The sequence below is a fragment of the Panthera tigris genome, chromosome A3 (assembly GCF_018350195.1).
Source record: "Panthera tigris isolate Pti1 chromosome A3, P.tigris_Pti1_mat1.1, whole genome shotgun sequence".
NCBI lineage: Eukaryota > Metazoa > Chordata > Mammalia > Carnivora > Felidae > Panthera > Panthera tigris.
Genome location: NC_056662.1, coordinates 42,579,831 through 42,606,455, shown reverse-complemented (window position 1 = coordinate 42,606,455; position 26,625 = coordinate 42,579,831). Strand labels below are relative to the sequence as shown.

Sequence of the window (26,625 nt, the reverse complement as noted above, 5' to 3'; positions counted from 1 at the left end):
CTCCTTCAGGGGGGTCAGGTTGAGGAAGGAAAGTGGCCAGTTCTTTTCAACCTTGTCCCAGCCTTTGGGTACCCAGTCTATGATCACAAACTGAACTAAGATGGAAAGTTCGTGGCTCCCCACATCTGTGAACCTTGAAGTGTCCTGGGGGAGCTGCTCAGCTCCATATTGTGCAAGGCCTCCCTGGCCACTCCCTTCTGTGCCAGAGCAGATGGAAATGCACAAATAGGATCATGCTCTGTACCCTTCTGGGGCAGGAGTCACCAGAGGTCAGGGGATATAGGGAAGGATCTTCAGAAAAACTGCTAAAGTCGTCTGTACCTTAGCATGTGACTTAATCTAATCTTAAGGCATGCAACTTGATAATAGCATCACCCCTTCCTTCCTACTATCCCATCCCCCCCACCCCCCAGTGTCCTTCTTCACTGTGTGCTTGCTGGGTCGCCCCCAGGATTGTGACACTATCGTTCTCAACTAGATGTTTGTGAGATGTGTGGTTTACGAAGCTCCTTTCCATGCATTTCTCCTCCTGAAGGTCTGTAACGTGGATTGGTATGTTTACCTGTTTTTGCAAAAGCAGAAGCCACAGCTCACCTCTTGTTTTGAGACTTCCCAGAAGTCATGTGGCCAATGGACGGTCAGGGATCTCAGCCTCCTGCCTTGGGCCCTCTGTCTCTGCGGGTCCCTCAGGCCAAGTGCAGCCCACCTCAGCGGCTACTCTACAGCTGTCTTAGGGCTGAGGTACACGCAGATATGTCTTGAGATTAGGTTTCATACTTTTTTCTTTCAAACTTAGTTTTTCAGGGTCTGAAGCTCTGAAATCTCTGTAGGACTTTTGAGCCTTCATAGCCTTCATTCCCTTTCTCTGTAAGTTCTTCAAGCCCAACTTCTCTTTCTCTCTCTTTTTTTAATGTTTATTTATTTTTGAGAGAGAGAGAGAGAGAGAGATGAGACAATGCGAAAGGGGGAGGGGCAGAGAGAAAAGGGGACAGGATCCGAAGCAGGCTTTGTGCTGACAGCAGTGAACCCAATGCAGGGCTCAAACTCACGAACCGTGAGATCATGACCTGAACCAGAGTTGGATGCTTAACCGACTGAGCCACCCAGGTGCTCCAACTTTGCCTTTTTGCAAGAACAAAAACATGCCCTAGGGAAGGAGCCAAATCAGTCTTGGCGCCTCATGTCTCAGAGAAGCTGCTGGATGACATTGCTTCCAGAACTTTCCATTCAGTCATGTTAAAACATGGCAGTGCTGGGGCTCCAGTCGCTGTCCTCAGGCAGCTGTGGTCAGGAAGCCCATAGTTGCACAGATCTTAACCTTTTGTTACCACCCGGGCCTCTGTCCCCCCAGTTCAGCTCCTCGGGGCCCTTGGGCCTGGCCCCTGGCCCTGGGGCTCTTCCCTCATCTGCCCTCCCCCCCGCCAGCCTTGTCTCCCAGGTGTCCTGAAATAACATCTCCTCATTGCAGACCTTCCTCCCTGCTGGCATTGCTTCTAGCCTGTAAGATAGAATCCAGATCCTTGGGGCCTAGGAAGACGTGGACTCACTCCAGTCTCACTTCCCTCTGCTCTGAGTGGCAAGGCCCCTCCGAGCCTCACTGCCTGTCCTTGCCGCTCCCCTTTCCGAAGCCCCGCACAGCCCTTGCCGTTTCCTTATCCAGTAGCTCTTGGCCAAAGCATCCCCTGCTACTGCTGCCACGTCGCTTCCTTGGCAGCATGCCCTCCCTGGGTTCCCTTCCTGTGGCTCTACTGCATGGTTGCCGTGCATCCTGTGTCTCCTCTGCCTCTCAGCTGGCAGTTCGGCCTCTGACTTAACCCTGCCACCCCCAGTGGTGTGCTGACTGCCAGGTGCACGGTACGAGCACACTCTGTGTCTCTAGAGACCGTTGGAACCTGCCTGCCCCAGGCAGGGCTGCCTCAGGGTACCTGCACCGGCCATTGGAGTTGAGCCTCGGTCACCTGATGGGCTGTCCCAGGGCCAGGGTGGCCACCCGCTCCCATTGCTGGGCAGCGGTCAGCACCGACCTGTCGGTCGAGTCCTCTGGAGCCGCACAGGAGCGGTCCCGAGCTGGACTCTGGAGGGGCTGTGATAGTGCCGGGCCGCGGAACCCCACGAGTTCCCTAGCGCTGAGACCTGGCCGCAGGGGATCCTGGTGGGGATGTAAAGACAAAACTCTCCCGAAAGGACTTTGCGGTCGACAGGGAGAGAGGGACTCCTAAGTGCCTCTTGGCAAGACAAGTTTGATTTTAGGTGACCACGCCCCCCGGCATGGTCACAGAAGGGCGCATGGTTTTGGAATTTGAGGTGTTATACACATTACCCAGTGCCGCATGCTCCCTGGCTGGGGGCTGCAGGAGGCAGAGGGCTCCTTGCTTTATCTAACCCTGTTGCCCTTCTTAGCCTCACGAGAGGGTACAGACGGGGGTGCCAGGCAGGAGCCAGAGGGTCCGTGGGCTGTGTTGCTCTATCCTCAGGGCTGGCTTCTGGGCACCACCCTTGCACGACTTCTCCGTCCCGCTGGTGGGAGTGGGGGAAAGGGCAGAGCCCCGCCTGAGTCCTTCCCGGTGGGCGCTGTCTGTTCAGGGAGGGGTCGGGGCCTGTGCCGGTCCTGTGACTGGGGCTTGCTTGAAGGTGGCCCTGTTGGTTGACTCTGTGGTGCGTTTTGTGCCGGGCATTGTTCCAAACGTGTTGGGATTTAATCTTGGCAGTGAGGCTGGAAGGAGGAAAGATTGATTATGACCCCTATTTCGCAGATGAGGAAACCGAGGCCAAGGGAGGTGAAGCAACTTGCCCAAGGACGCACAGGCAGGAAGGAGCTGAGCTCGCAGAATTTGAGCCCAGACTGCCTGACTCAGGGGCCTTGTTCTGACCGCGGTGCCCAGTGCCCAGGGGCAGAGGTGATCTGCAGGCCACACCTGGCCCACAGATGTGTTTGTTCAGCCCCACAGAGGTTTTATTTATTTCTTTGAGTTAGCTGTCAGCACTAAAGGTCAGGAGGTGACACATACAAATCTCGTTTCCGGTTCTCCTCGGCAAGTCCACAGCTCTGAGGGTTCTGGCCCAGACCCCACAGGAGCCATCCCCTGGAGGTGAAGGAACATGTCCAGAGGCTGTCCCCTGAGCCAGACCTGTGCCATCCTTGCAGGGCCTGGTCCCTGCGGGTGTTTGTTGTGTCCCCTGCCGGGCAGGTCTGGATTACTCCAGAGCAGTGAGGCACCAGTTCTGTCTCTGTTCTGTCTCTCCGCTCTTTGCTCTCTTGCTGTGACCTTCCTCCAGGCCTCCCTGCTCGTCCATTCCTGGTATTTCAGAACTCACCAAGGTGGGCAAGGCAGAGACTATAGGGGCAGGCTCTCAGGAGCTCGTCTCACTACGATTCACTGCCTCATGGTCTTCGTGAAGTCAGTGGTTTAGCAGATTAGATGTTAGTCTTTGACAAATTTAGTGTAGTGCCTTAAGATTTCACAATGCCGGGGATTATTTCCAGTTTTCGAGTCTTTGCTGGAGATGTGTAGCATGCCGGCCCAAGTTAGCTCCCATTAGCACGTGATTTGTGGCCCGGGTGCCCGCCTCCCAGGAATAGGCATCCAAGTGAGCTCAGTGCCACTGGTTTGGTGAGAGGATCTTGAAACCCAGAAGCAAACGCAGTTCACACGGAGGTCCAGAAGTTCTGGTGCCTACTTCCAAGTACTTTTTTCTTTCATTTTTACTTCCCCTGATTTGGGGGAAATAAAGATGGCACCATTCTTTAAATTTTTTTTTTTTTTTTTTTTTTTTTTTTTTACATTCCCTTTATTTTTGATAGAGAGAGACAGAGCACAAGTAGAGGAGAGGCAGAAAGAGGCAGAGACACAGAATCCGAAGCAGGCTCCAGGCTCCAAGCTGTCAGCACAGAGCCCAACGTGGGACTCGAACTCACAAACTGCGAGATCATGACCTGAGCCAAAGTCGGATGCTCAACTGACTGAGCCATCCAGGCGCCCCAAAGATGGCAGCATTCTTACCTAAACGACTTCATGGAAAAGTGTAAAGCTGGGGCTCTCTAAAAATACCTTAAAAGATAGTGTTCATATGAACATAGAGAAGGCCAGGGAAGTTTGTGTGGGGAGATCGGGCGATAGGCAGGGGAGAGTTAAATTGTGCTGTGTGTAGCTTTGGATTGTTGCACCTGCTCAAGTTTTCATTGCTTTGTTCTCTAAAACATCTAAGAAAATATAATTAGGTAAGAAAGTTTGAATAAAGGTATATTAGAACGATACTCTTACAGAATACTCTTGGCAACGTTCTACAGGCAGAGTGTCCTGGCTATCCAAGAGGGAACACGGTCTGTCAAGACCACTGGGGTGACATCTGTGGGGAAACAGAGCCCCATAGCAAAGCCTGGCTCCACTATCTAAATGTCTCCCCCTCCCGCCCCCAGCAATGTGGTAGGGACTACGGGGGCCTAGAAGGATGGTCTAGGAGAGGCTTCAAGAGATGCCCGAGCCCCTGCGCAGTCTGAGGCCTCTGCAGGGACAACGGCCGTACTTTTGGGGGGTTGGAGGGTCCCTAGGGCTGGAAAGGAATAGACCAGCCTGTCCAGTAGAAATAGTGTGAGCCACCCGTGTGAGCATATGTGTAGTTCAGACTTTCCTAGCAGCTACGTGAAAAAAAAAGCAAACAAAAAACAAAGAATTAAATTTTAATGATATATTTTATTTAACCCAATTTTCCCCAAATATTATCATTTCCACATGCAGTCGATACCAGAAAATTATTACAGATATTTTACCAAGTCTTCAAACCGGGGTGTATTTGTACCTGCAGCACAGCTTGGTCCACGCTGGCTGCATTTCAAGTGCCCAGTGGCCACATGTAACTGGTGGCCAGCCTGTTGGGACAGCACAGTAGACATTTCCCGAGTCAGGAAAGGAAAACGTCTGTCCATTTGAGCTCCAACTGTGTCTTTGAAATAGTGGACTTCCGTCTTCTGGAAAACCTGCATCTGCCTGCAGGCTGAGGGGGAAGGGCAGGGACCCCGGAAACCAAAATGCTACTGGTGGGGTCTTCTTCCAGTAGTGAACTTGAGAGCGGTCTTTGCTTTGTTTTTGGCTTAGTGGTGCTCAGAGTGGTTTTTCTAAGTTTGCCATCAAGATGATTTTGTGTTATATACTTATATCAATGAAAAGAAAGGCTGAAGGGAACACGCACCCCACCTCCACTTCATTTTCATGGCACTCTTGAGCTCTTAGGCCTTGAACATCACCGTGGTTATTTTTAATCTCCCGAGCCTCACTCATGAGGTAAGAAGTTCTACAATGAAGGTGCTCATAGCAACCAGCTCGCCCACATCCCACGTTCCCCTCATTAAGGTATCACTCTAAATGCTTTGACTGGCGATGAAAATATTGTGACTAGCAAGTGAAAATATTGTGACAGGCCAGAGAATTTGGGGTTGCTATGGAAACCTTCCCCGTGCGTTGTCCTCAGTGAGGGGGGCTTAGCTGAAGGTGCTGCCACGGGCCGGCCTGTTTCCCTTTATTTCATTCATTTGGGGCCCGGCCGTTCGGTCGCGGGGCAGCTCTGGGCCTCGGCATAAGTCATTCCCCGGGGCATTTCAGGCGGGGTTGCTGCCAGATGGGGCGTCTCAGTTCACCCTTTCCTGCATTCGAGGTCACTCGAGAGCCTGCTTTGAGTGAGTGTGCGTGTGTCAGGGGGCCTCAGGAGCACCGCAGAAGTCACAGCACAGGTGGCTGTTGGCACCTGACTCTGTGCCTCCCGGGAAGTCACTCGTGGACTGACAAGTGGGCAGGCCCGCTGTGAAAGAACCTAGCCCAGCCTCCCCTCCCCTAAAACCTGCCTCGGGCTTCGTGAAGCCGGAAACAGTGTTTGAACCTGGATGTGTGGAAAGAGCCTCCTTTTCCCTGGGACCACAGAGAAGCAGCGTTAGAGATGCGGGCCTTTGCTTGCCATCCTTCTCCAGTGACCGCGGGGTTGTGGCAGTGGGGTCCATGTTTACGAGGAGCCATGGGGCTTGGTCACCGCAGGCGGGTGAACCCACCTGTGCAGGGCTGTGCAGGGCTGTGCAGGGCTAGAACTGGACCAAGCGGTTTGCTGGAAAAAGGGAAGGAAAAGCACCTTTGGGGAAGGTATGCCTTGCTTAATTCTGCTCATTTTGATGATAAAAAGGGGGGCGGTGAGGATGTCTCCCCCAGCCTAGGAAAACAGCCTTTCTTTTACTTAGGGACCTTCCTCCTCTGCTCTCTTCGGGCAGTTGGGACGACTGTGCAGGGACCTGAAGTCTGGGCCGTTTCTCAGCACTCTGAAAGAGCTCAGGGTACCCAGGGCAGGCTCGCATTCAGCCCGTACAGCCCAAGCAGCTGGACAGAGTCCTCGGTTGGCTGTCTGGCCCCTGCTGCTTTGAGGTGTGACCAGCTTGGTTGTTGGGGGCGGAGGGTAAGTTCCTGTTCCTTCTCTCTCCCTGCACAGCGCCCCCGGACTCCGACAGCCCTCTCTACCTCCCTTACAAGACTCTGGTCTCCACGGTCGGAAGCATGGTATTCAACGAGGGTGAGGCCCAGCGGCTCATTGAGATCCTGTCCGAGAAGGCTGGAGTCATCCAGGACACCTGGCATAAGGTAGACCCGCCCTCCCTGCTCTCCCCTTAAGTCCTGGGGCCCTCGCCTCCCTTGAGTGACCCCGTTGGGCTGGCCACATGCACAGAGTTCAGGAAACAGTCTCCACTGGCCTCTCTCAGCAGCACCCCGCCTCCCCTTCCCAGACACAGATTGCATGAATCACCCTGAGTACACTCTGCCTTCTGCCTCAGCCCAGCCACAGCCCAGCCACGGAAACAGGAAGACCGTTACGGGTCAGGGCCGGGCTCTGTGTTGTGTGAGCCAGGGGGGGTGAACACAGGAGCTGGGGCCCGGCTGGCCTGTGGCCAGGGCTCGGGTGCAGAAAAGAAGGTGTAGGGACACGCTGCACAGTGGGGAGCCTGGAAGCCCCTTTCTCTGACGTCCCTCCTGCTGTTGGGGGTCAGTCCAGAGGCCGGCACTCGCCCTCTGCTTCTTGTGGCGAATGAGCTGCCACCAGGAGATGCTGCCTGGCATGTGTTTGTTCCTCATCCAGAGTCAGAACTCTAGGAATTTTGCTGGAGAATTTTGTGGCACCCTAGTGGTTAGTGATGCTGGGGGGTGTCTTGAGAGCCAGGCCAGTGACTCCTGACCTGAGGCCAGCGGGGCTTACTCCCTTCCTGACTCTCGCCAAGGTGTGGCACATCCCACAGTCACAGGAAGCTTTGTGCTCAGTGAGCTTGGGGGAGGGAAGGGTGTCTCTTGGCGTGCGAGTGACTGGAGGTTGGGAGGACCTCTCCTCCAAGGAGACAGGCCCAGACTCACCTCAGGCCACTGTCCCCAGAGTACACCTCGCCTCCCGAGGCATCTTGCAGGCCTCACACAGCAGCTAAGGGGTAGGCCCCAAGCCAGAAACAATGACTAATTGCCCTTCAGTGGGGTAGGAAAAGGCCTTGGCCACCATTGGCCCAAGTTTGTGGGAAGCACCATGCTCCTAAAACCTACTGCAGAGACGCAAAGCTTTTGGTCCAAACAGTTCCTGTATGCAGTGGGCCTAGAGACCTGGCCGACTGAGTGGCTGAGGCAGGGGTGCCCATCCCCAGAAGTGCGTGGAGTCGGGCTAGAACCCGCTCACCCAGAAGCCCCATCCCACAGGACCGGGCCCCTGCTCTGGTCGTGGGTCAGGGTCTGACTGCTGGGGTGGGAGGGCACACCAGCTATCTGCACACCCCCTCTGTTAACGCTGCTCTGTGGGCACTTCCAGGCCACTCAGAAGGGCGACCCTGTGGCAATTCTGAAACGCCAGCTGGAAGAGAAGGAAAAGCTGCTGGCCACAGAGCAGGAAGACGCAGCTGCCGCCAAGAGCAAACTGAGGGAGCTCAATAAGGTACGGCTGAGCGCACACCCTGTCCTGAGCACCCCCAGCGGTGGCCAGTGCTGTCCCCAGATCGCAGGCTGGCCTTCCCACCTGGACTCCTTGCACGCGCCTGCTGGCTTGGGACTGCCTCTCACACCAGGGATTCTGTGTCCACGGGAAGGCCTTCTGCTGTCTGAGAGCCTGACAACCTGGGGCTGGCTCACCTGTCATGGCCCTGGGTAGCTGTGCGGGGTGGCAGCTCCCCTCCATGATGAAGAACACGTGCGCATGGACGTTAAGTAGAGGGTTAGGGCTGTCATTCTCTGATGGGGATGGGCCAGAACCTCATCACCGGTCCCACAGTGACAGGCCATCTTTTTAGGGTATTCACCCTGAAAGTGCAAGGGGCCACCCCGCCAGAACTCGCTGAGCTTTGTCCCTTGCCTCTCTCCTGAGGAGTAAGTCCTGGTGCCGCAGTCCCACGAGGCCAGTTGCACTCAGTTTGAAAGCTGTCTCTTTCCAGCAGAATTCTGTGGCTTGCTCTTGCCCTCTTGCTGCTTACTTCCCCCTTCTGTCCGGGCATCGGGCCCAGGGAGATGGCCTGGGACTGGGGATGTCCCATGTGGTCTGGGCCACAGCCCTTCCTCAGGGCACCTCCACCTGCTCATTCGAGAATAGTCAGAAACGAGGCAGCCTGAGTTTCTGACCTCAGTTGGAGAGACACAGCCCTGAGCCAAACAGTGAAGTTCATTTGGTGGAGATGGCAAGAGCAGATGAGCTTTTTGGGTGGTAACTCTTGGTTAATGGTCCACCCAGGAGAAGGACCTTCCCTAGAGCTCAGTAGCCTTCTGCCCGCTGGGCCTCATCACCTCTGTCAAGATTGTCCACGTGCAGCCTTCATGTGAGCCCGTCTTGAGTTGTTGGTGAAATGCAGGCTGGCTGGAGCCGCTCGCCCTGCCCCCAGGAGCCGGACACGCAGCCTCTTTCTGCCTCGGCCAATGGTGCGCCATGGCCGTGAGCATTTGCACCACAGAAAAGGGCCAGCGCCGTGAATCAGTGCCCTCCCACCCCCAGGAGCCAGCAGGCCAGCACTGGTCAAATCTGTGGTTTCGGGGAGCCATCCTTCTGTATCTTCTTTCTGGACAAACTGAGAAATCCCTGTGACATTTGTCTGCCCCAGAATTAAGGTCAGGGGAGAGGAAATGGAGCAAATGTCCCCACGGCTGGTTGGCCGTGTGGTTGTCTGGCTAGTTCCGTGCATGCCCCCTTGACTTTAGGGTGGGCTGGAGGTGTGAGGAGTGAGGAGGTACAACCTTTGCCAGTCCCAGTGGCCTGTTTCTTCCCCATGCCCAGGGTCTCTGGCTACCGTGGGCAGGGCAGCGGGTGCAAGCAGGGAGTACATCCTGCAGGAGGCCCCTTAATGCGGCCCTCATGCTGGACACTTACTGCTCACCCTAGTGGTGGCCGCTTGACACAGCCCTTGGTGTTCGTTACCCATCTTGCTCCGAGGTGTCCAGCCAGGCCCCCGCTCCTCTGACCGCACCCTCCCTGCACCCTCCTGGGCTCCCAAGTGCTAACACGGTCCTGTGAGGTCCCTCTTTAAGCTCTGCCAGTGGGTCTTAATCTTCAGACCCAAGCCCACACCCCTGCGGTCCTGCCCCATGTGCTCCCCTGACATGCCGACCCTTTGTTGCCACCCCTGGGCTTCTCCTCCTGCTCTTCCCTTATCCTCAAATGCCTTTCACTGCGTGGCTGGCTGGAGATTTTCCCCTTATCTTTGAAGACTCCTTTGACCTCCCTCCCTCCCTCCTGTGAGAAGCCTTCCAGAACGCCCATTTTCCTCTCCCAATGCCATGGTTGTCATCACCAAAGCAATTACCTATCATTGTATTGTCCCCTGTGATTCTGGCCACCTTGCTTGACTTAACCTAGCAGGCTGCCTGTTAGCGAATGGCCACCAAGGCCCAAGGCCAGCACACAGCTAAGAGGAAGCCTTCCCGGCCTTGGACACCATCATATCTTCCCCAGGGCTCAGTGAGCTCAGCTTTAAAATGGGGGTCATGATCCCCATCTTACTGACAGAATTGAGTGAGGCGCCTGCTTGCCTCAGAGTGGGAGCACAGTGTTGGCCACCTCTCCCGGTTCCGGTGGATGATCAGTGAAGTGTCCTTTAGCGTGGACCTTGGGCTCCTGTGGGCTCTCACCCTGGGCAGAGCCAGGAAGAGGATTGTGTGAACAGTGAGGCCAGGGGTCCCAGGTGGGCTCAGGGAAGGCCGGGCACACAGGCAGCGTTGGCACCCAGCGGCCACCCCGTCAGCCTAGCTCCTCCTTTAGCTTCTGATTTGCTTCTGTCCCAGCCCAGGGACGGACGTGCGGGGGGCACTCTGGCCCTTCGGGGTGGGTCTCCCTGGCATCCCTGGCCTGGAGAAGGAGAGCATTTCCCACTTCTCTGATCTCCTGCCCAGGACCGGGATGGCACAGGGCCTGGAATCTTGGGAGACGCTTGCACCGTGGTCCCCCAGGCCAGCTGGGCCCACACCAGGCTCTTCCAGCCCAGCTGGAGGCCCACTGGACAGGGAGCATCCTCACCCCAGGGGCTTGTTTGCATCACCCTTTCTCGAATAGTCACTCTCTGCTCCCCTGTGGCTTCCATCCATTGCCATTCTTCCAAGAATGACACAGACCCCAGCCAGCCCCTCTCCCCTGACCAGCCCGTCCCACCCTGTGCTCTGCCCATGCCTGAGGCTTCAGGTCCCCAGGCCCAGCATCCTGTGTTCATCATGGGCATCTGACACTGACCAGAGCAGATGTTCCCTGGGCTGCGGAGGGAGGACTGATCAGGTGCACATGGAGACCTGGGCCCTCCGTGTGGCTCAGCCATCAAGGCTCACTGCTGCTTCCATCCTGACACGAAGCACTCAAGTAGAAGTGGGCCTTCCAGGACCTGGATGTCAGGGACCCAGCCAAGCCAGGGTGTTGTAGCCCCAGCAGGGCCGAGCCAATAGTCCTGGAGAGCACAAGACAGTGTGTCCTGTTTACATAGCTCCTTCCTGTGTCCGCTGCCTTCACATGGCCAAGGTCTGACATCCACTCCTACTGGTCAGGTCAGCAGGGTTTTCCAGGGATCAGATCCCTCGTTGCCTCCTGTGGGTTCTCTGCTGTGGCTGGCTTGGTCTGTCCGGGAACTCAGGGGGAGGGGGTCTCAAGCCCCCAGCCCCAGGCGATGTCTGGGCTGTGATGACCTTGGGCCCGTCTGACAAGTTCCTGCCCTGGCCTGACTGCCTCTGTGCCCTCTGCTGTGTCCTAGGAGCTGGCAGCAGAAAAGGCTAAGGCAGCAGCCGGGGAGGCCAAGGTGAAGAAGCAGCTTGTGGCCCGGGAGCAGGAGATCACAGCCGTGCAGGCGCGCATGCAGGCCAGCTACCGGGAGCACGTCAAGGAAGTGCAGCAGCTACAGGGCAAGGTGGGCAGTGGCTCTGGGGTGCGGCCGGGGGCCCCAGGGGGCACATGGCTCCCCACAGGGTGGGGGAGCTGGCTTCAGAATCGGATTGGTTTGGGAGGGAGGGGCCATTTCACGTGGCCAGCCCACCACGCGTGTGTGAACGTCAGCAGCCAGGAAGATATAAAATAGATTTTAAACAACGCTTTTTGAAAACAGCCTGGTCCCAAGTGGCCGGTGCCATGTCCCGTCTCCTCCGTTCCCGTGGGTCAAGTTCGCAGCCTCCATGTGACTCCCCAGTCATGCTGGCTCTGCCCTCTCTGCTCGTGCTTGGGAGGACGCCATAAAACAAGAGACACAAGCTGCCCGAGGGAGCAGCCTGGCCTGCCTGCAGGGCCAGAGCCCCGTGCCTTCTCCCCGGCCCTGCGCTCTGTTCATGGTTGGCCATGGCCACCTCCCTGCTGCTTGACTCAGGATGTGCCACGGGAGGTCAGAGAGCAGGAAACAGGCTTCCTCGGGGTAATTGTAGGCTGTGGCTATGTGCTTGGTGTCATGGCGGTTAACACAGCGCCTGGAGTCTACAGACCGTAAGGCAGAGGGAAGGGAGGGGGCGCATGCAGGGGGTCACCCTGCCTCTGGTGCATTAGTTTGTGGGCTGGGGCCTCGCTGACCTCGCTCCCCACCAAAGCCGGCTCTCTGTGAGGCCAAGAGGCACTCTGATGCCCCTTCGCTGACTTTGCAGATCCGGACTCTTCAGGAGCAACTGGAGAATGGCCCCAACACACAGCTGGCCCGTCTGCAGCAAGAAAACTCCATCCTGAGGGATGCCTTGAACCAGGCCACAAGCCAGGTGGAGAGCAAGTAAGCTCAGCGCCCCCGTTCAGACACCGTGAGGGCGCTCTCCTGGAGGCTCTGGAGCTGGGGAGGGTGTCCGAGCCTCAAGGCTTTGCAGGTAGATTCTAGTTTCTTGCTGGATGTGGGGCTGGCACGACAGCCTGTCATGGGCCCCACACGTGAGCGAGCACGGGGAGCTGGCTGTGCACTTGGCAACCCTCCCCGTTCAGGGCTCTGGCCTGAGACTCCATCCCCCTGTCTGGCTGTGAGTGGCCAACCCTTCCAGTGCATGGCCGGCATCCTCACACGTGGTCAAGGCGCCAGGGAGAGCCAGCAAACCCCGGTCTGGTCTGTCCGTGCCCAGTGTCCACGTAGTTGGGTGCCTCTCAGGTCCTGGCTGGTGCTGGCATCTTGCCTTCCCGGGGGAACACGTACTTTTCCACGTCTGTCTTCACAGGATCTCGATGTAGGGTCTTTAAACACTTCTCATGGTGGCCCAGAATTTTGGGGGTTAGCGGATTGTCCATGATCAGAGTTTGATGGTGGTGTGGGGACCCACCGTGGTCCTGAGCCCCTGGATTCTCCACCGGGAGACGAGATCTCCTGTGCTGGAAGGGACATTTGCAGTAGTAAGTCCTGCCTCACGGCACTCGGCCCGGCCTGCTCAGGGGGGCTCTTGCTCTCAGCATCACCCATCAGGAGTTCCAAGGGCTAGTGAGTCCAATAGGGGGCTGACCTTGGAGGGCAGCAGTGACCTCACCCTGTGAAGGGCAGCGTGGCTTTCTTCTGACTTCCTGATTTGAGCATTACAGTCTCAACTGGCTGGCCCAGAGGAAGCCCCACTACGTTTTCTTTTGATTCACATTTCCTTGCCCTCTCTTGGCCTGAAACATCCAGAAGGGACTTTCCGAGGTTCTGCGTTATCCCCAGAGCATCCCCTCTTGCCTGGAGAACCGACAAAGGTAGAGGGCGCTAGTACCCTCTGTCCCTTAGCTGCAAGTCAAGTGGGGAGAAGGTTGGCCCAGGAGCCGGACCGGGGAGGGGAGTCTGTGCCCATGCGTCTGGTCTTGCCGGTGGCCCCCCAGGGCAGTGTGAGCTAATGGCCACCTTCCCCAGGCTGGTGCCTTCTGTGCAGAGGCCTCCTCTGGGTGTGCGTGTGCACACATCTTCATGTCTGCCCTGGCCTGTCAGCAGGCTGGAGGTTGGTGGCTGTGGTTTCCTCAGCAGCTACAAGCAGAAGGTAACAGTGGAGCTCTGGTTTCTCCACTCATGTAGAATCCACTGCGGCCTCTGTCCCGGGGAAAGTCATAAAGCTACAGACCTGTCACCCTGAGGCGGTGGCCACCGACTCCCTTTGTGGAAGTTCCGCTCTGCGTGGGGTGGGTGTCCCGGGGCCCTGCCCAGAGCTCCAGAGCAGTCCCAGGGGGCCACCCACTCAGCTTCCCGTCACTATCCCAGGGCACTGGAATCTAGCCTTTGCTGTAAGCCCTCCGGTCTTGAATCTTGGCCTTAGCGTGAGCTGAGAGAGAGCCTTTGGGACAGCCACTTTGGTGCAGGTGGGAAAAGCCAAGTGCAGAGAGGTGGGACCCACCTGGCCCTCAGCCAGCAGAGTGCAGCTGGTCCTAGCCAGGTTTCTGGCCTCCACGTGGTGTGACACCACTGTGCAGGGTTGTGGGCGGTCTTGTCTGTCCCCTTTGTCTTGCCGAGTACTGTCTCCTGGCTGGATGGTCGGTCCTGCCTCAGAGAGATGTCTTCTGAGCTGATGAGGCTGGTGGGCCGATCACCTGCTCGCACTGGGGAAAGCGGGTCTTGAGCTGCCTTTCTTTTCCTTTCAATCGAGTCTCCTTCCTTCACTTCTGTGCTTGTCGCCGGTCCTGAGATCCAGCTTTTGTGCAGTGTTCAACAGTCTGTTTTGTAAAGTGCCTCAACCTCCCATCTCTGGTGGCCCCCAGGCGTGGCCATGGTCCAGTCTGCCAGGGAAGTGGGGCGCATGGACTCCAGCCCTGCAGGGGTGTCGAGGCCAGTCAGCCTGCATCTGGGGCCTGTCTGGTCCTAGATCAGCAATGAGGAGAAGAGTGTCTTGCCTTTTCTCTGACTTTCTCTGACTTTCTGGGCGGGGTTCCTGTGGGATACTGTAGGGCACATTTTGCTCTTCGCTCTGTATGGTCCATACGTGGCGCTGGCAAAAGAACGTCTTCACCAACACACATCAAAGCCCATAGGACCGACAATATGAGAGGCTTTGGTAGTGGCTCTGGGATGTGGGTGACCACTTGTAAAAGAGCACGTGCCCCGAAGGAAAGGCTCGCCTGCCAGGCCCTGTCACCCAGGGGGAGCTCTTGGGGCTGGCGAGAGCTCACCCAGTCAGTCCCTCTTCTGTCCATCAGTTGGGGCTGGTGACTGTCTTGCAGGCAGAACGCAGAGCTGGCCAAGCTCCGGCAGGAGCTCAGCAAGGTCAGCAAGGAGTTGGTGGAGAAGTCAGAGGCCGCACGGCAGGAGGAACAGCAGCGGAAGGCTCTGGAGACCAAGGCGGCCGCCTTTGAGAAACAGGTCCTACAGCTGCAGGTGAGCCAGGGTGGCAGCCGCTTCAGCGCCCGAGTCCGCTCTGCCCTCCCCCCCGCAAGCCTATTTGCGTAGCAGGGACAGGCCAGAGCTTGCCTGGCCACATCGGGTCATCCCTTCCCCGTGATCGTGATGGCCGGAACCCTCGGCCCGGGCCTCGTTAGTAACAGTGATCGCTAGTGGTGTGGAGCGGGTGCACTCAGTGTGGTCAGCATTGTCCTAAGTGCTCTGTAAGCATTGACCCTGCCAACTCTCGTCGGGACCCTAGGAGGTAGGTGCCATTGTTATCTGTCGTCACCCATTACAAGATCTGAGGCACCAAGAAGTAATTGGTCCCAAGTTCACACAGAAGTGGGATTTGAACCCCTAGGTCTGGCCCCAGAGCTGTTTCTCCTTCCACGTTTGCCACCACCGGTGGTCCCGCAGCCTCGGGCTTCAAGGCTGGGCTGGTATGCTTCCTTCTCAGCCTCTGGCTGTGGCCCGAGAGCTGTCATTTTCCCCGGAGAGTGGCTGTTCTCCTTCAGAGGAGGAAGATTGTCCCCATCCCAAAGTGCACTGGGCAACATCCAGTGTGGCCTCAGCCTAGGGGCTTTGCTCCCTGTTGCCCTGAAGGCTTCTGGATGCCCCAGTCAGCCCGTTTGGGGACCACATGTGGGGAGCCTTGCTATCATGTCTGCTGTGTATTTAACTTACCTGCGGGAGAAAGTCCTGGTGGTCTGAGGGCCCTGGGCCCTTCTGCGGCTCAGCCATTGAAGTTAGGCTGAAGCACAAGTCTTGTGGAAGGTACTAAAACGACAGACGTGAAATTGTAAGACCAGTGTTTGGGTGTATACGAGGGACCAAAAAGGAACACTGACAGGTAAACACAGTGTGGATTATTGGGGCAGCATCAAGATGGATGATTTGGTGTTTGCTATTTTTACCTAAAGCAGGCCCACCCACACCAGTGAGATCAGATGCTCACTGGGGTGGGCCTAGCCGTGATCATGTGTTGAAGGTTTCGGGATAGTTCCTGTGCTTCGGGGGCTGGAACCTCCCCTCTGGCACCCAGCTCGTCACCGTTATGTGTGCCACTTCTAAGGGGTCAAAGCCTGGGGCTGGCCCTCACCAGTAAGCCCCAGACTCGGAGCGTCTCTTGCCCTCTCAGGCTTCGGGCTGTCGTCCCCCGCCTGGGGCCGCAGAGAGTCCCCTCTTTCCTCTCTGACACCAGAGATTCTGGGAGTGGATGACTGCAGGTGGTGAAGGAGGCAGGGGTGTGTGGCTGCCTCCTCTGTTGTCCCATTGCTGACAGTGAAGCCCCCGGTGTCCGCTGGGGATTTTGGAGCCTTTTTCCCCATCTGAAAAAGGGTGTGACAGTAGTACCTGTCCCATGGGCTGGCTGGGGGTTCACCACGCTGATGCACACATAGAATGCCTACAGTAGTCCTTTGCTCAGAACAAGAACTCAACAGATGCGAACCTTAGAGGGGCCAACTCAGGAGGTCCCCAGGTTTTTCTGGAGGGTTAGGTTGCGGGAAGCAACTCTCTGTGTCACACTGAAGTCAAAACGGGGCTTTTCCCTTTCTGTGACTGCGCTTCATCACCTGGGACCCCTTACCGAGAACTCACCGTTGAGGGGCCAGGGTGGCCATGGCCTCCTGGCTTTTTCCAGTGGGTAAACTGACTTTAGAAATCCAGGAGCATTTTTTTTTTCAAATTTTTTTTAATGTTTATTTATTTTTGACACAGAGGGAGACAGAGCATGAGCAGGGGAGGGGCAGAGAGAGAGGGGAGACACAGAATCCGAAGCAGACTCCAACTCACAGACCGCGAGATCATGACCTGAGCCGAAGTCGGACGCTCAACCGACTGAGCCACTCAGGTGCCCTGAAATCCAGGACCATTTTTTTTTTAAGTTTATTTATTTATTTTGAGAGAGGAGAGAGGGGCAGAGAGAGAGAGAGAATGATTCCCAAAAAGGCTCTGCACCGTCAACACAGAGCATAGCTCTGGGCTAAGCTCACGAACTGTGAGATGGTGACTGGAGCTGAAATTGAGTCAGATGCTTAACCGACAGAGCCTCCCAGGCGCCCCTGCAGGAGCATTTGATAAAGGCTGTTGGGGTAGGTTGGCAGGATGGAGAGAGCTCTCTGTCGTCTGCGACGTCAGAGCCAGCTGAGGGGCCAGCTTCCCTCTGGCATCTTCACGGCCCCCTTCCCTGTGCCCGGTCCCCAGGTGTCTCACAAGGAGAGTGAGGAGGCTCTGCAGAAGCGCCTGGATGAGGTCAGCCGGGAACTGTGCCGCTCACAGACCAGCCACGCCAGCCTGCGGGCGGACGCCGAGAAGGCCCAGGAGCAGCAGCAGCAGATGGCCGGTAAGGGTGGCCTGTTGGCTCCCAGCGGGCCTGAGGGTCTGTGCCAGATGTGGGGCCACACACCACCCTGGCCCCACTGCCGGGCCGGAGCCCATAAGATGACCAGCCCTGCTGGCGAGTGAGGGCAGCATGGGATCCCTGACTCTGCCCCTCAGGTGGTGGTGAGGTGGCGGTCTCGGCAGGAGGCGGGCAGAGCCAGCAAGGACTAGGTGTCGGGGCGGAGCTTGAGAGCGGGGCTGGGGAGTCGGGGGTGTGGAAGGTGCCACCGCCTGGAGCCTGCCTTGCCATGGGGCCCCCTCTGGAGCATCGGCTGTGGGTGAGAGCCACAGCAACCCTGAGGCCTTTGTCGACCTTCTCAGCGGACTCCTTCTGGACCTGTCCTGGCTCACTCAGCCCAAAAGCTAGGTTTGGAAGGTGGGGCCTATGGTCCCCCTAGGCCTACATACAGGTAACCTTCATAATCAGAAGAATGTGGCTAAGTGAGGGTGCTGAGGGCCCCTGGAGAAATAGGGCAGACGAGGCCAGTGACCACTCCATAATCACTTGCTCACAAGTATTTCCTAAGCGACTGCCATAGGCACCCAGAGCTCGGCCAGGAGTAAAGCAGTGGCAGCAGGGCCACATTCTAGCAGGAGAGACAGTAGTCAGGTGCGGGGCCATGCATCAACCAGCCCTGTGCTCTACAGGCTTCAAACAGCCAGCATGACCTAACGCAGGGTTAGTATTCTGTTTCTCTGAAGAGGCAGCTAGTAAATAGTTTTGGCCTTGTGGGCCAGACACAGGGTCTGTCACAGCTGCTCAGCTCTGCTGTCATAATGCAAAAGCAGCCCTAGACGGCGTATAAACAGACAGACCTGGCTGTGTTCCAATGAAGCTTTACTTACAAAAACAGGCAGTGGGCCAGAGATGGCCCTTGGGCCTCGTTTGCTGACCTCACTCTAATGGGCTAGGTGTGGCTTTAGATTGGGTGGTCAGGGAGGCCTCTCTGAGGCAGAGGGAATGTTCAAGCCAAGTCTGGATGACGGGAAGGGGCTGGTCTCACAAAGACCGGGAAGAGGCAGAAACGGCCAGCACAGGGCCCCCGAGAATGGGGATGAACTTGAACTTGGCCCGCACAAGAAACAGAGGCATAAGATCAACAAGTGTGACTGGAACAAGAAGGCAGTCGGCCAGTGTGGGGCCCCAGGTGGCCCTCCCTGTGAGGTGTAGCGTGCTGGGAGCACTCAGGGCATCTGGGACGGGGGTGGCATGAGCCCCTTGTACTTGTGGATGCTCCGGTGCTGAGTGGAGACTGGACCAGAGGAGCAGGAGTGGCCCAGGGGAACAGGCGTGAAGCTCTTGCAGTCATTCCGGCCAAAAGCAACAGGCTGGGCCCAGGTGGCTCCAGGGTGCTGGTGGGCCGGGGAGGGATTTGGCAGACAGCGGATGTGGAACCCACAGGCCTCGCTGGCCGGTGAGAAGTGGGGACACGGAGGAGCAGAGCAGCCAGATGAGGAGACCAGGCTGGTCGGCGGGAGTGCTGGGTTCGAGTTGCCTAAGCAGAGCTCAGCTGATATGAGCCAGTGTTCCAGAGAACAAAAGTTCAGCAGCTACAGCTGGAATCCATTTCAGAGCGGCATCATTTTCCCATGAGTGATCTCAGGGCATTTCGTTCCACCCCGGTGTGCGCTGGGGAGCAAAAGCCAGAGTGACTTTGTCCCTCAGCCGCTAAGATGCCCAGTGGTCACAAGTGTGTCTTACGGGCCTGGGCGCACGCAGAAGGCAGTGGGGGTGGCCGTGCCGGCGTTTCCCACCCCCACCCACCCTTGCACGCTTCTCCTCAGAGCTGCACAGCAAACTGCAGTCCTCCGAGGCGGAGATGAAGAGCAAGTGTGAGGAGCTGAGTGGTCTCCACGGGCAGCTCAAGGAGGCCAGGGCCGAGAACTCGCAGCTCACCGAGAGAATCCGGTCCATCGAGGCCCTGCTGGAGGCGGGCCAGGCCCGAGACACCCAGGACGCCCAGGTCAGCCTTCGGGAGGGGAGGGAGAAGGCTGCCGAGTCCCACCCTGCCAAGCAGAGAGGGCCGACCGTGGATGGGCCCCATCCTGACTAGTCGCCGCACGAGGCCAGTCTCATGGTGACCGCGGCGCTTTCTGTCTCTCGTTCCAGGCCAGCCAAGTGGAGCAGCAGGCCCAGTAAGTGGAAGCGGAGGCCCGCAGCCTTAGCGTGGGGTGGCCAGGACCCCAGGAGCCAGGGCTTCCAGCAGGGTGCACAGATTCCCTGGGGAAGAGCCCCTTCAGAGGCCCTTGCCTTTCCCTGCTCCCTCCGGTGGCTCTGAGGACAGGGAACAGGCCTGGCCAGAAAATAAGGCCTCCCTGCAAAGAGCTCCTTGCCTCCTCTCGAGGAACAAGGCTCAACTGTGTGGAGACTGGCAGGTGCTCGGTGGGGGCTTCTGGACCTTCTGCCCCCTCCTGTCCGTCCATCCATCTGTGACTCAGCTGGTCGGAGGGTCTCCATGTCTACAAGGCGAGGGTTTTTTAGGGACTGAGATCATAAATCAGGTAGCAGCCGTGATTACACACCCATCTAGAGAACCCAGGAGGTCTCCAGCTTTTTGCACAGATCTGCGATGTCTGTGCAGTTGAGAGCTGACCCAAGTCACAGGATTGCCCGCGAGGCAACTTCACTGCTGGCAGACCTTGTTCGCTCTCGGTATTGGTGACCCAGCACGAGGCTGTGCTAGGGGACTGTTTATTTGCTGTTGCAAAGGCTGGAGCCAATACTTGGGTGGAGTGGCTTGAGTTAGGGGACTTAGAGTCCTTGGGACCATCACCTCTGGAGCATGCGTCCCTGAACAGATGTCCACAGGCTTGGGAGAGGGTCCTGGCTGCTGTGGCCAGAGCTCCACAGGATAGTCACGGGGGGGTGAGGCATGAAGGGTGTCCTCTGTCCCTATGCAGACAATAAGACATGTCCCAGACCATCAGCTGACATGGTTCCCTTGTTCTGGCTGCTGCCACCAGTGAGTCACCTCCCCTGCGCCTCCTCGGGCCGTGGTCCATGTTTCTTAGCCTCAGGCTTAGCGGTTTGAGAGCTGAGGAAGGAAGCCAGAGGGCCCAAAATGCCTTGCAGGAGATGCAGGACCAAACTCTCCATGTTCCTTTCCCACTGTGCTACTTTGCAGAAAGTTCACGTGAGTTTTGTTTCTCTTGGAATTTATTGGAGTAGAGAAGTTGTGTTTGATGAGGGTTTTTTTTGCTTTTGTGTTTTAAGATCACATTCTTGGATCACAGAGCAAATTATTGAGGCATCAAAGTTACACCGCAAATAATGGTTCATTCTAATTTTTTGCATTGTGCAGATGTGTTTGGCAGAAATCGGTTTTTTAAATTTCCTTCTGAATTTATCTGGAAGTTGTGTCTAAGTCTGGCCATCCTGTTCTGGGTGGAGATGAGTGATCTGACCCAGATGTTCTGGAACCCAGGCAGCGGCCGCCAGGGGGCTGATTGTCAGTGTGTCCTTGCCATCTGCCTGCCTGGGTTTGCTCATGTGGTGGTTTGCTGGAGGCAGGCTCTTGCACGAAGGGGGGGGTGGGGGGTGGTGCTTGAGGGAATTGCTGCGAGGGGTCCCAGTACAGCTTTAAGGGTGAGGTCAAGGTTCCTTGGGCCTGAAACCACCCCCCAAGAAGTCAACAACTGACTTCAAGGCCTTGACCAAAACCGTTTTGAGAGTAACCAGGTGAGGCGTTGCCACGGTGGGAACCCATTTCCTGGTAGGGTGGTTGGGGCAACTAGCGGCCCACGCTCACAATTGTTTTGTTCAGTCCTAACGTGCGTGAGAATGGTGTTTTGCAAAAACGTTGTTGACCGCGGCCCATGAAAAGAAATGCAGATGTGTATGTCCTCATCTGGCTGGCAGTGGCCAGGGCCCCACCCGCCTCCCCCAGACTGTGGCAGCCCCCTCTGGTGGGCACACCCATGGGTGGGGGACCTCTTTCCAAGCTCATCACTTCTGGACTTCAGATTTCACCTGTTCCTGCTGTTCCTGGGGTCTTCGCTGCCCTAAAGTTTAATGCAGAACCCAACATGTTAAAGCCCCTGTTTGAAGCCTGTGACTCAGAACAGCTAGTCCATCTGTAGCAGCGTCAACCTCTCACTGTCTGGAAGATGAGGGTGGTCAAAGCCCACTAGGCTCTTGAATGTGGAGACGGGACTGACATCTCGCCAACCCCATGGCATCTGGGGCGTCACCCGGAGCTGATTCCCCAGAGCCCGGGCGCAGGCCTGAGGGAGGAGCCTTTGGGTCTCAGCAGAGTTAGGTTCTGGACAAAGGATGGTCCTGCTGTACCCTGCAGAGACTGCTGGCCTATCATGAGCTGCTGAGAGCAGTGGCGTCCAGAGTCTCAATGGGTGTGCAGGTGACAGCACCACCTGAGTCTAGCTCAGTCGACCTCTGAGAACGCCCAGCCCATGTCTTCGGAGGGCCAGGTGTGGCTGTGGCCATAGGGAAGGGCCAGCTGACATGTTTTGTGGGGACCGAGCAGGACCAGGTTGAATAGAAGCCACATACCGTTCAGTAGAAGAAAAAGCACCCCCCAAACCCTACTGTCTGGGATACATCCCTGTTCCCGCCACTGTGGCCGCTCTGACCTCTTCAATCCCAGCAGCCAGTGTCACCAGGTGTAATTCTGGTGGCCTTTTGGGTCTGCACCCAGCCCCCTGGGCACTCGGGATGAGTGGAGAGGATGGGGCCGAGGCAGTTCCTTGGGCTCCCCTTGAAAGCTTGTGCTCTGTTGACGTGATTGGGGGCAGTGGGAGGGGACTGACCCATAGCCAAGTGGCTCCGGGTAGGTGTTCAGGCAGCAGAAGGGGCACTCCCGAGGCAGGACCTGGGGTGGCGTGGCCCTTGGAGTGCAGCAATGACGTCACTGTCTCCCTTCAGCCTCAAGGAGCTGGAGTCCCAGGTGCGGTGTCTGGAGAAGGAGGCCACCGAGCTCAAGGAGGCAGTTGAGCAGCAGAAAGTGAAGAACAATGTGAGTGCTGAGAAGCGTGGGTGTGAGGCTGGCCTTGTGGGAATCCCACCCCTAACCACTCAGGAAAGGGTTTGGCTACCCCTTTATGTCCCGTTGTGCTGTTCGTGGCTGGAAGCCTGCCTGCCTTTGGCGGCTTGGGTGAGGCCTCTTTTCCCCTTTGGGTCCGTCATAAGGCCCAGAGCTGACTCCCTTCCCATCAGCTTGGGTCACGTGCCCAAGCATGGAGCCCCCTGCCCCCCCTTACCCCCACCCCATGGTGGGGTCAGAATGTACCAGTTGGTCTGGTCTGGGTCATATGGTCACCTTGGAGTAGGGAGGCAAATGTCATGAGAAGGGGATATGGAAGCCCCTTTCCTCTGCAGGGGGTGCGGAGCCCCCCCTACATCCTCCTTGCTGGGCTGCCCCTCACTGCTCCTCAGGTGGCCCCGGGCTCCCTGGCTCCCCCATCTCCTCTTCCCCCGGGAGCCCCGCCTGGCCCTCCCTGTGCCTGGCGCAGCCAGAGCCAGCTGAGGGGTCGGTGGTGACAGGAGCTGCTTCTCTCTGAGGAGCCAGCCAACCCTGTCTTCTTCTCTCTCCTTCACGCTGGAGCCTCCTCACGGCCTGGTGCCACGGCCGCTCCCTAGTGGTTGGCCCCAGAGGAACCAGGCGACGTGCGCTAAGAGAAAGCACGTTTTGTCCCTTGGCAGTCTCCCCATTGGGGTCCCAAGTGGGGTTGGGGAGGGTTCTCCCTCGCTACTGAGCCTGGCTCAGGCAGCCCGGGTGGGATGTGTGGGCAGCCGACCGTCCCTGGCCGCTGACCTCTCCTGCCTCTGCCCCCAGGACCTCCGAGAGAAGAACTGGAAGGCCATGGAGGCTCTGGCCTCGGCGGAGAGAGCCTGTGAGGAGAAGCTGCGCTCCCTGACCCAGGCCAAGGTCAGAGTCCCACACGCGCAGACTCCCCTGCTGGTCAAGATTCGGTCGGCAGCAACTGTGTGGTTTAGCAAACCACACAAAACTCACAAACCACGTGCAGAGCAGCCTTGGCCTCGGAGCCTCAGAGATCCATGCCAGGGGGCCCCTCGGAGATCCGTGCCAGGGGGCCCCTCGGAGATCTGTGCCAGGGGGCCCCTCAGAGATGCATGCCAGGGGGCCCCTCAGAGGTGCGTGCCAGGGGGCCCTCAGAGGTGCGTGCCAGGGGCCCCCTCGGAGATCCGTGCCAGGGGCCCCCTCGGAGATGCGTGCCAGGGGCCCCCTCGGAGATGCGTGCCAGGGGGCCCCTCGGAGATGCGTGCCAGGGGGCCCCTCGGAGATCTGTGCCAGGGGGCCCCTCGGAGATGTGTGCCAGGGGGCCCCTCGGAGATGCGTGCCAGGGGGCCCCTCAGAGATCCGTGCCTGGGGGCCCCGAGGCCAGCGGACAGTGTGCCCTGTGCGCCTGCATCTTCCCCCTTACCCTCCTCTTCCCTCTCCTTCATTTATCCTTAAGGTGAAGGGGGGGAACATACCCCCCGGTGCTTTTTCTCACCTGGGCCTTTTGCCGTTAGGGTGCAGAGAGTGAGCGGCCATGGGGCTATGAGCCCTCGTGGCCTCACTGCCTTTGAGCCCGAGGTTGGCTGTCCTCAAGTTGTTTTTCTCCCCGGCCACTTTCTCGGGGCCCATGAGATCCTGGCTTAGTAAGTCCTATGGTTGATCTTTACCGTAAGTAGCAGAAGGAAAGTTGTCTTTAGCAGCAAGCTGTCTATAGGTCCTGGGCTCTGTGCCACCCAGCTCGGCGGAATGTGGGTGTCTCCATGTTTGGGGCCCCCATGTTGCCTCTGGAGCCCTGGGCCGGGAGCCAGCACTGAGCTCTGGCCTGGGGACGTGGCCTGCAGTGGCAGCCATGGGAGGCCTCACCCACCCCCTCTTGCCACACGTTTCCGTCCTTGATGAAAGGCCCCGGGGCAGCTAGCCCTCCCCTCCCAGCCTCGCTCATGCAGAAGGAATGTCTGTCCTGTTATCATGAGCTCTGCAGTGACTTTCATGAGCCTCCCAGGAAGCCTGAGGGTTGTAGCAGTTGAGGCCCCAAGACAAGGCAGGAGGTGGAGGGCTGGCCTCAGGCCAACAGCTGTAGTTAGACTCCTCAGAGGTGACCTGGAAGCCTGTGGCCTTTCTGTGGCAAATGCAGGAGCTGTGATGAGAGATGTCATCTGCAGTCATGCAGCCAGATTGATAGGAGCTGGTCTCTGGGTCCTCTGGCCCTTGCCTGGGACTCACGTGGCCAGGGGGCCTGAATGGGGTCATGAGGTCATGGATTCAGAGCAGGCCACCGGCATCGACCAGCAGCGTTGTTTGCATCGGTGGTGAGCCAAGAAGGGTCACCACCCTTGAGACTTGAGTACAGATCACATGGGTGCTGTGGGCGGACGGGGCATCCGTTTGTCATGCACATTCCAGAACAGCATTGGAAGGTCCTGATCTGGTCAGAGTTCTAGTGTCACCCTCAGGTCTCCAGCCATGCCGTCGGCAGCAGGTTCAACCTACTGGGCACAGGATACTAGATAAGACTTTCTTTTAGCCAGAAACCTCCCCAGGGTCCTCCTTGCGCTTTGCATGGGAGCCTCAAGGAGGGCGGATGGGGTCTGGCCTGGCAGCCTGGCCAGTGTGAGTCAGGCTTCAGAAGAGCCAGGACCCCACCAAGCCCTTAGCCCTTCTGGGTGGGTCCCTCCCTTTGCAGAGTGGGGGTCCTGATCCCCGCTGCTCCTGGCTGGCAATAGCCCTTAAGTGGTGGCTGCTGGGAGATTCACCTGTCCTCTGCCTCCCCCTCAGCAACCCCCCCCCCCCCAGCAGCTTGGCCGTCCACACGCACACAGGAGCACGCACACGCTCATGTGGAGAGCTCCAAAATTCAGAACCGATAGTGGGTAGGTTCCTGCTGGGGGGTGTCAGGAGCCTGCACCTGCCACGTGGGCACCTTGCTGTCTCCCCATCAGCACTTTGATCTGTCAGGACTGACCCAGCGCAGGCCAAGGTGGCCAGAGCCTGGCTGCTGAGGTTGAGCCCCCACTCCACCACCCCTTTTGGTCCCACGGAAGCTACCTGTCTTCTCCTTTGATCCTGTCCCTCCCCCGAAGAGCTGAGGTGGGGACGGGCATCTCCAGGAACACTCCCTGGGGTTGCCCTAAGTGTCACAACTGAATGCTGCCCTCCCCCACCCGCCCACCACTGCTCTAGGAGGAATCGGAGAGGCAGCTCAGCTTGACTGAGGCACAGACCAAGGAAGCCCTGCTCGCCCTGCTGCCAGCGCTCTCTGGCTCGGCACACCAGGTAGGAGGCGAGGTGGCTCCCGCGGGACCCCACTGCCCACAGGAAATGTCTCCGGGCCCTACCTCGTGTGTTTTGTGGCAGAGTTACACCGAGTGGCTGCAGGAACTCCGAGAGAAGGGCCCCGAGCTGCTGAAGCTGCCGCCAGCTAGCACAGAGCCCTCCTCGGTAAGCACAGGTGCCGACACACACCCTTGCCGGGGCCGCTGCGGTCACTTCTGCTGTCCCCTGTCACTGGGAAGGGAGGGTGCCCGGAGCTGCCTCATCAGGCAGCTGGGCGAAACCTTTGTGCTTGGCTAGCCAGACCCCTGTTCTGCCCTCAGGACCTGGCCTCCAAGCTGAGGGAGGCTGAGGAGACCCAGAACAGTCTGCAGGCTGAGTGTGACCAGTACCGCACCATCCTGGCGGAGACGGTAGGGTGTGAGAGGCAGGGCCTCTGGCAAGGCTCTTGGCTGGGTGTCCCTCACGGGGCTGCCAGGAAAGAGCTCTCAGAGCCTCCAGGCAGTGGGCAGGCCAGTGGCCCTGGGGGAAAGAGCCCTGGGTTCAGACGCTGGCTCTGTGCGCCCTTGGGCGAGCCGTTGCCCCTGCCTGGGCCCCAAAGGGGATGAAGGAGGTGCTCAGGCCTTCGTTGCTTCTGAGCGGAGGAGAGGGCTGGGCTGCGGGTTTGGAGCTGGGGGTGCAGAGACAGTCGGGACACGGAACAGTCTGGGAAAGGAAGAGGTGGGCATTTGGCTGACGGCCGGCTTGCAGCCACTGTCCGTGTGACTGCCGGAGCCACGCTAGGTCTAGACCTCCTGCCCGACCCCGTCCCGGGCCCCTGAGATCAGCGCTGGTGGCAAACCCAACGGAGATGAGAACCCTAGTGATGTCCTTCGGGTCACAGACCTCATTCCCCTGCGTGGCCCACGCACAGCCTTCGTTCGCACACTGGCCAGAGACCCCACTCCAGGACTGTGGCCCGCCTTCCTCCCCATGTGACAACTATGACGAAGTCAGAGCTGGGCCACGCTGACAGCCAGGCAGCCATCCCAGAGGAGCCGGGGGCACTAGGCTGCGGTTGTGTTCATGGGAGTAGGGTCTACAGGCAGAGGGGCCCCGCCTCAGTGTCCCTTTCCCCCAGGAGGGCATGCTCAAGGACCTACAGAGGAGCGTGGAGGAGGAGGAGCAGGTGTGGAAGGCCAAAGTGAGCGCCACGGAGGAGGAGCTCCAGAAGGTACTGGAAGGGCCCTGAGACCCTGGCCTGGA

The 26,625-nt window shown here is 58.0% G+C and overlaps 1 protein-coding gene across 3 annotated transcripts in view; it reads left to right on the top strand.

Annotated features, from left to right (window-relative positions):
- RRBP1 (ribosome binding protein 1) overlaps positions 1–26,625 on the top strand; it is a 64,212-nt gene that overhangs the window by 32,294 nt on the left and 5,293 nt on the right. For all 3 annotated transcript variants that reach the window (XM_042980946.1, XM_042980947.1, XM_042980945.1), the window contains exons 3-16: positions 6,466–6,614; positions 7,816–7,938; positions 11,216–11,368; positions 12,087–12,205; positions 14,590–14,743; positions 16,955–17,093; positions 18,917–19,095; positions 19,242–19,267; positions 22,014–22,104; positions 22,924–23,016; positions 25,291–25,383; positions 25,465–25,548; positions 25,704–25,793; positions 26,501–26,593. In XM_042980946.1, the coding sequence (XP_042836880.1) occupies positions 6,466–6,614; positions 7,816–7,938; positions 11,216–11,368; positions 12,087–12,205; positions 14,590–14,743; positions 16,955–17,093; positions 18,917–19,095; positions 19,242–19,267; positions 22,014–22,104; positions 22,924–23,016; positions 25,291–25,383; positions 25,465–25,548; positions 25,704–25,793; positions 26,501–26,593 (1,586 nt within the window). The remainder of the gene's footprint in view (positions 1–6,465; positions 6,615–7,815; positions 7,939–11,215; positions 11,369–12,086; positions 12,206–14,589; positions 14,744–16,954; positions 17,094–18,916; positions 19,096–19,241; positions 19,268–22,013; positions 22,105–22,923; positions 23,017–25,290; positions 25,384–25,464; positions 25,549–25,703; positions 25,794–26,500; positions 26,594–26,625) is intronic.